The sequence below is a fragment of the Eptesicus fuscus genome, chromosome 1 (genome assembly GCF_027574615.1).
Source record: "Eptesicus fuscus isolate TK198812 chromosome 1, DD_ASM_mEF_20220401, whole genome shotgun sequence".
NCBI classification, from domain to species: Eukaryota; Metazoa; Chordata; class Mammalia; order Chiroptera; family Vespertilionidae; genus Eptesicus; species Eptesicus fuscus.
In genome coordinates, this window is record NC_072473.1 from 20534836 (window position 1) to 20543198 (window position 8363).

The 8363-nt window shown below is 45.8% G+C and overlaps 2 protein-coding genes across 2 annotated transcripts; both read left to right on the plus strand.

Annotated features, from left to right (window-relative positions):
- On the plus strand, positions 1 to 1014 carry LOC129148862 (melanoma-associated antigen B2-like). The gene has a single exon (XM_054715137.1). The coding sequence runs from the start codon at positions 1 to 3 to the stop codon at positions 1012 to 1014; it is 1014 nt and encodes a 337-aa protein (XP_054571112.1).
- Positions 1015 to 5929: 4915 nt separating this feature from the next.
- Positions 5930 to 6961, plus strand: LOC103298437 (melanoma-associated antigen B2-like). The gene has a single exon (XM_008155209.2). The coding sequence runs from the start codon at positions 5930 to 5932 to the stop codon at positions 6959 to 6961; it is 1032 nt and encodes a 343-aa protein (XP_008153431.1).
- Positions 6962 to 8363: the final 1402 nt, after the last annotated feature.

Sequence of the window (8363 nt, forward strand, 5' to 3'; positions counted from 1 at the left end):
ATGCCTCGTGGTCATAAGAGCAAGCTCCGTGCTCGGGAGAAACACCGCCAAAACAGAGCTGAGAAACAAGGTGATAAGAGTGCTCAGGCCCCTGTAGGAGAGGAAGGAGAGGCCGCTTGCTCCTCTTCCATTTTGGGGGATGGTCCCTCAACCTCCACTGGTGCTGGCACTCTCCAGGCACCTCCAGGTGCCCCAGCCACCACCCGTGATGCTGCAGGTGCTTCAGGTGAAAGATCTGCTGTAAAAGCCAAAGGCCAGGTTCAGAAAAGTAAAAAATCCTCCCAGGCCTCAACCTCCGCTGAGAGCTCTGGCCAAGATCTTCTAACTCAGAAGGCAAATTTGTTGGTTCATTACATGCTGTGTCAATATAAAAAGAAGGAGCCCATTAAAAAGGGAGACATGCTGAAGATCATCCACAAGTGGTTCAGGAAGGACTTCCCTGAGATCCTCAGGAGAGCCTCTGAGCGCATGGATCGGTTCTTTGGCCTGGAATTGAAAGAAGTCAAGCCCAATGGTAATTACTACACCCTTGTCGACAATGAAGATGAGAGTCTGAGCAGCGGCTTCAGATTTCCTACCAAAGGGATTCTGATGCCTGTCCTGGGTTTTATCTTGTTGAATGACAACTGTGCCCCTGAGGAGGAGATCTGGGAATTCCTGAATATGATGAGTGTCTATGATGGAAAGACTCACTTCATTTTTGGGGAGCCCAGGAAGCTTATCACCCAAGATTTAGTGCAAGAAAAATACCTGGTGTACCAGCCGGTGCCCAACAGTGATCCTCCACGCTATGAGTTCCTGTGGGGTCCAAGAGCCCACGCTGAGACCAGCAAGAAGAAAATCCTCGAGTTTTTCTCCCTGCTCAATAATAATATCCGCACTGCCTTGGCATCCCATTTTGAAAGGGCTTTGAAAGAAGAAGATGAGAGAGCCCAAGCCAGAGCCCAAGCTGCACTCATGGCTGCCACTCCTCCCGAGGCCAGTGGGTGCTCTGGGGCCACATCCAGCCACTAACTTCACCTGAGTGAACTCGAGGTGGAGTCTTTCCAGCTTTTTGGTTGGAAAGGCCTGTTAAGCGGTTTCCTAATGTGCAAAATATCTTGTTGGCTTGTCTTTGTGTGGCTTTCCTGTTTGCATTTTCAAATGGTATTCTTTTAGGCAGAATGTTTATTTAGAACCAGAATATAAGCCTATAAGTTTATGTATGACATGTATCGCACATTTATTGCTGATCATTAGCTTAGGAGGAAGAATTTTGTTTTTGAATTATAAATTGGAAATCCTTCGATCACTTTTGTGATCCAGAACAGGATAACATGGCTTTAGAATAGGAATACCTTTTAAAATGTGAAAGAACTTTACACTAAAATAGTAGAGAACAGTAGATAGATAATGATAGATAGATAGATAGATAGATAGATAGATAGATAGATAATGATAGATAGATAGATAATGATAGATAGATAGATAATGATAGATAGATAGATAGATAGATAATGATAGATAGATAGATGATAGATAGATAATGATAGATAGATAGATGATAGATAGATAGATGATAGATAGATAGATGATAGAATAAAATATCTGCTGTTTTAAAATATTTTAAATTACAGTTAGCATACAATATTAAATTAGTTTCAGGTGTACAACATAGTCATTGGACATTTATATAACATACTATATACACATCTCCAGAAGTCTAGTACTCATCTGAACCATATATAGTTACTACTTTGTTCTTGACTACATTACTTATGCTGTACCCAGCATTTCCTGTCACAGCCAAGACATGGAAGTATAGGTGAATGGATAAAAAAGATGTGGGACATATATAACTGGTCACTTCTTGCTTGCCTTACCACATTTAGTCTTTCGTTTTGTAGATTTTAAAACACATATGTGGATTTGCTTATGTTTTTTTTATAAGGTTTGAGAATATAAATCCGAGTGCATCAGACCTCTGGTTTCATGGCTTTTATTTGACCTGATACGATCATTAATTGAGCATCAGCTCCTTGGAATTCTTCATGGTTGCAGTGGGAATGTTTAGGCAAAGAAGGCCCTGCCCCTGCCCATGCAATTATAGATTATACGAGAAGCTATCGTTACAAAAGAGGGTGAGATACTCTCCATTTCATAAGGAACAAATGAAAAGGAAAGTAAAGAGGGGGTAGACATAGCATAGTATGTAGTTTTCATTGATAAACAAAATTTAGTCCCATTGGAGAGGCAGTGGGCCATCCAGGGCCACATCCAGTCGCTTCTCTCAACCCAAGTGAGGTCTGAAGTGGATTCTTCACATTGTGGTTGGAAATGTCTGTTGATAGTATTCCTGATGAACAGAAATATCTTGTTAACTTATTTTTTGAGGTAATTTTCAATTAGTGGTGTTTCAACAGAAAGTTTATTTAGATTCAGAATATAAGCGTATGAATGGCATGGATCACACATTGTTGTGTGCCAGATTTAAGAAGGAGAGTTTTGTTTCTAGAAATTATGTACACATTTAAAATCTTTAGATCACTTTTGTGATCCTGAATATAATCACGTGGCATTAGAAGGAGGATATCCTTGTTAATGGGAAAAGAAAGACCCATGCTAAAATAGATATCGCAACATAGAGAGGGAGAAAAAAGTAAAAGCTGTTCAATTATGGGTTTGCCTTACTCCATTCTGACTTTCTTGTCCTAAATTTAAAAGTTATGTAACTGGACGTGCTTAGATTATTCAAGAATGGGTGAGTTTAGGGGAATGGGAATTTGTGTAGCCAATGTGAAGACAGTATAGAGATATCTCAAAAAAAATTAAAATAACATGACCATATTATCCAGCAATCCCACTACCGGCTATTTATCTAAAGAAAATGAAGCCACTAACCTGAAGGAATAACTGTGTCCCCATGTTCACTGTAACATTATTTACAGTAGTGAGGACATGGAAAAAAAAAAAACCTATGTGTTCTTTGATGAATGAGTTGAAAGAGAAATGGAACACACACACACACACACACACACACACACACACACACACACACGGATATATCATTCAGCCATAAAATAGAAAGAAATCCTGCCATTTGTAACAGCATGTGAAGAACTGTATGGCATGCTAAATGAAATAAGTGGTCATTTTTAAGCGGCATTCTTTTAAAGAAAGTTTATAACCCTTGGCACAGATGCCAGACTGATTAGAACCTGGTTAAGTCTCAGGGAGGTCAGGACCTCCATCTAATGTGTGTAATGTCCATTTTGCAGAGAGAAAGGGACTGGGTTTTTAACAAGAATCAATCCAGTGTGAAGACGTGAGGATCCTGAGTTTCACGAGGAAAGCCGAGGGGGCCACGTAGAGTCCAGCACTATATTTAGCCCTGGGAAACCCATAAGAACTACCACTGAGGAGCCCACACATCGCACCCGTGTGGTCTCCGGGAGGGATCCAAGGCCAGGTGTGCAGAGGCAGGAGGCTTGCACATCACAAACCTCAAGGCGAGGGCACTCAGTGCAAAGTGAGCGCATGTCGCTCACAAATGGAGGCTCCCGCAGCCCTGCCCCGTTCAGGCCTGTGAGGCCCAGGGCGCCCCCCCCACCCCCGCTTCAGAGGCAGGGCGTCCTCACTGCCTGCCTCCCTGGGTCTCAGGGGAGGGAGGACTTTGTGGGGAGCAGGCCCACCCGCTTCAACAGAGGGAGGAGTCCAAGCTCTGCAGACACAAAAGTGGGGAGGCTGAGTGAGGACTTGGGGCCCACGGACCCTAATCCCTCAGGCTCCCGGCATCAGGCGCGCTCTGGACAGCCCCGCCTCCGGAAAGGACCCACCGACTTCCACTGGGGCGTCGAGGACCTTCCAGTGAGCTCTTCGGGTTAGAGGTTGTCTGGTTGAGGTCGGCTTCGAAGGACTGGCCTGGCGTCAAGGTGGGAACCACGGGAGCCACGTACCTCCAAAACGAAGGCAGGCCCCCCACCCCTCCCCTGCAGTGTAGCTCAGACAGGCCCCAGCGCAGCCCTGAGACTGAATGTGGCCTGGAAGGTATTGGGGGGGAGGCCTTGCTATGGCTTAGCCTGATCCCAGGCCCCAAAGGGATTCAAGATGAAGGCCGGGTGATTCAGAGCAGCCCTCTCTCCACGAAAGGGCCACGTGGGGCAGCAACCCCTGCACTCAGCTCTAGGGAGCGCCCCGCCAAGGAAATGAAGAGCGACCCAGCCTCCCCTCTAGCGGTCACCCCGCCAAACAGCCATGGCAGCTGCGAGCAGAGCCGGCAGGCCGCGGTGACCCTTATTCCTCAGGTGGTGTCTCAGACAGGTCAGGGCCTTGGTTTACTGGAGGAGGGTCCAAAGAGGGACCCAGTCTCTACCAGGATTCAGGGTGGTTACACTGGGGGAGGCTGTGGGAGTCGCCCCTGGGGGACTAGGGCTTGTCGCCATGATGAGTTGCACGCACTTCTTCCCAGGACATCTCAGGGAGGTGACTGGTCAGGTCAAAGCGGGCAACCGCAGGTCAGCGGAGGGAGAATTTCGTGTTATGCCAGGTTTCAGGGACAGGCCACTGCGGACTGTGGGGATGTGCCACCCTGTACCAGTGGGGCCACAAGGAATCCTCCCTGCCTTAGCCAGTGTGCCTCCTGGTTAGATGGTCGGCCTGCATCAAAGTGTCCTGGAGCCGGCATAGGTCATGGGCAGGTACCTAGGTGGAAGGTGGATCCCTTGCGCGGTTTGGTTCATGCAGGAGGCAGCCAATCGATGTGTTGCTCCCACATCAATATTTCCTCTCTCTCTTCCTCTCCCTCCCCCTCTCCTTTCCATTCCTCCCTTCCACTCTAAAAAAATCAAGGGAAAAACTGCCCTCCAGTGAGGATTAACAACACCAATGAACAAAACAAGAATCCTGTCTATTTTTAGCACTACATTAGCACACCTCAAGGATAGATGTCAGGCAGGAGTGCCCATCAGCCCTCACTCAGGGTTAACAGGGATGGTAGTGCCTTGGTCTAAGCGAAGTGGTCCCAGAAATTGTGACCTCAGCATGAATCCATTTGAGACCTCAGAATTGGGTCCTGTGTGGAACCACCTACCATAGGACCTCGAGCTGCTTGCCACAGCCTCCATACTTGGGAGACCATGTTCGGTCACATAAGATCAACTTCATTTCCTTTTATTGGAGCTCAGGTAGTTTGGCTCTTACTATGAGGTAAAACCAAGCAATGGAGAAGCCAATGAAACAAACAAAGGGGCCATCAAATTATTCATTTAAACCCTTTGCTATCAGCTCAGGGAATCTTGGGGAAAGGCTATCAGCTTGAGCATCCCCCCTCACTTCTTTATATCAAGTTTAAGGGATGTGAGATCCTTAGTCTGAAGATCCATTCACAAGTTAGCCAAAGGGGAGCAGTGTCAAGCCTTACAAGCAGCCAAGGTGAGGAGCTTGACTGGCAACGGGATCCAAATGACCCCCCTAAGCTCTCAGCACTGGGTGGCTCCTGATCGGGAGTGGGACTGAGACTCCCCTCCAGTTCCTTTTCCTGGGTCCCAGGGAGTGCCAGGAGGGAGGATTCCCAGGCTCTGCCTAGAGGGGACATGATAATACTGAAAATAAACCAAGAGGACCCCCCACATTCCAGATCCAAGGGTGTCACACTGGCATTACCTACTGTCACCTGAGTAATTTCCATGTAGGGCTGGTATGATGCAGCATGCAACTCACTCTAAAGTCTCTCTGGTTGTTCTGTAGGATTCTTAGGACACAGGAGAACAGGAGTCTAGTTGGATCCTAGAGTAGTGCCTTCAAGGAAGCCTGCAGAGGCAGCCTTCAATAAAGCCAAGGGGGAAGCTACCTGTTGAAGGTGCTCACATCAACTCTTTCTCCACCCCTCAGGTGCCCAAAGCAGCTGTCCATTCGCTCACACTACTGTCTGCTGTCCTGAACAACAGCCATCATGCCTCGTGGTCATAAGAGTAAGCTCCGTGCTCGTGAGAAACGCCGCCAAAACAAAGCTGAGGTTGCAGGTGTTAAGAATGTGCAGGCCCCTGCAGGAGAGGAAAGAGAGGCCGCTTGCTCCTCCTCTTCCATTTTGGGGGATGGTCCCTCAACCTCCACTGGTGCTGGCACTCTCCAGGCACCTCCAAGTGCCCCAGCCACCACCAGTGCCACTGCAGGTGCTTCAGCTGAAAGATCTGCTGTAAAAGCCAAAGGCCATGTTAGGAAAGGTAAAAGTTCCTCCCAGGTCTCAACTTCCACTGTGAGCTCTGGCCTAGATCTTATAAGTAAGAAGGCAACTCTGTTGGTAGAGTACCTGCTGTATCAATATAAAACGAATGAGCCCATTAAAAAGGGAGACATGCTGAAGATCATCCACAAGTGGTGCAGAAAGGACTTTCCTGAGATCCTCAAAAAAGTCTCTGAGCACATGGATCTGGTCCATGGCCTAGAATTGAAAGAAGTCAAGCCCAATGGTAACTACTACACTCTTGTGGATAGTCAAGATAACACCAGCAATGAGAGTCTGGGCAGTGGCTTCAGATTTCCTACCAAAGGGATTCTGATGCCTCTCCTGGCTGTGATCTTCTTGAATGGCAACCGCACCTCTGAGGAGGAGATCTGGGAATTCCTGAATATGATGAGCGTCTTTGATGGAAAGACTCACTTCATTTTTGGGGAGCCCAGGAAACTTATCACCCAAGATTTGGTGCAGGAAAAATACCTGGTGTACCAGCCTGTGCCCAACAGTGATCCTCCACGCTATGAGTTCCTGTGGGGTCCAAGAGCCCATGCTGAGACCAGCAAGATGAAAGTCCTGGAGTTTTTGGCCAAGCTCAATGATACCATGCCCAGTGCCTTCGCAACCCAATATGAAGAGGCTTTGAAAGATGAGGAAGAGAGGGCCAAAGCTGCACTCAAGGCTGCCACTCCTTCCAAGGCCAGTAGGCGCTCCAGGGACACGTCCAAGCGCTACCCACAGCCAGAGTGAACTCGAAGTGGCGTCTTCAGTTTTTGGATGGAAAGGCCTGTTAAGCAGTTTCCTAATGTGCAAAATATCTTGTTGCCCTACCTTTGTGTGGGTTTTTATTTTCGCATTTTCAAGTGGTGTTCTTTTAGACAGAGTGTTTATTTAGATCCAGAATATTAGTATATAAATCTATGAATAACAGATTGCAAATTTATTATCATTTTACAGGTTAGTAGTAAGAATTTTGTTTTTGAAATAGAAATTGAAAATCCTTCAAACTTTATCTGTGATGTAGAACAGAATAATATAACTTTAGGATAGGAATATGTTTTTATATGTGTAAGAACTTTATACGAAAGTAAGTTGGAACAATAGATATATAGATAAATAGATACATAATAGATAAGTAAATAGATAGATAGATAGAAGTATAAAGTAAAAATTGGGCACTTCTATTTTATTTTTTTATTCAATTACACTTGACAAAAATATTATATTAGTGTCAGATGTTTCAACATAGTGATTAGACATTTATATAACTTACCATGTGCCCACTCTCTTAAGTCTAGTACTCATCTGAACTATAAGTAGTTATTATAATGTTATTGACTATGTCCCCTATCCTGTATTCAGCATTACCTGTTTCAGCCAAGACATGGAAGCAAACTAAGTGTCTATCTGTCAACCAAGGAATAAAGAAAATGTGGTTTATCTATGAAACTGGTCACTTCTTGTTTTCCTTACTACATTTAGTGCTTTGTTTTGTTAATGTCTAAGATATATAACCTGGATTTGCTTGTGTTTTTCAAGAAGGTTTGAGAATATAAATCTTAGTGAATCAGACCTCTTCATTCATGGCTTTTATTTTACACAATCATTAATTGAGCATGAGCTCTTTGGAAGTCTTTATGCTCGCATGGTTAATGTTTAAGCAAAGAAGACTCTGCCCTTGCCCATGCAATTATAGATTGTAGGAGAAGCTATCAATATAAAAGAGGGTGAGATACTCTCCAGTTCATAAGGAACAACTTAATAGGAGGGTAAAGAGCACATGGAGATAGCATATTACATAAATTTCATTGCTAAGCAGAATTCAGTCCCCTGGCCCCTCCCCCTGGCCGGCCCAGCCCCCAATTGGCCCCACCCCCAACCCAATCAGGGGCAGGGCCAACCAACCTCCCATGTCCCCTGCCCCCTGCCACCAGGCCTGATGGGCCCCCATCGGGGCGGGCTGACTTGACCCCATCCGTGCATGATTTTGTGCACCGGGCCTCTAGTATTACATAAATTCCATTGCTAAGCAGAATTTAGTACCATTGGACAGTCATTGGGTTATCCAGGGCCACATCTGGTTTCTTTCACTCTGAGTGAGGTCTGAGATGGATTCTTTACATTGTGGTAGGAAATCCTGTTCACCAGTATT

Coding starts and splice junctions, on each gene's coding strand:
- LOC103298437 (XM_008155209.2), top strand. CDS start 5,930: ATGCCTCGTGGTCATAAGAGTAAGCTCCGTGCTCGTGAGAAACGCCGC.
- LOC129148862 (XM_054715137.1), top strand. CDS start 1: ATGCCTCGTGGTCATAAGAGCAAGCTCCGTGCTCGGGAGAAACACCGC.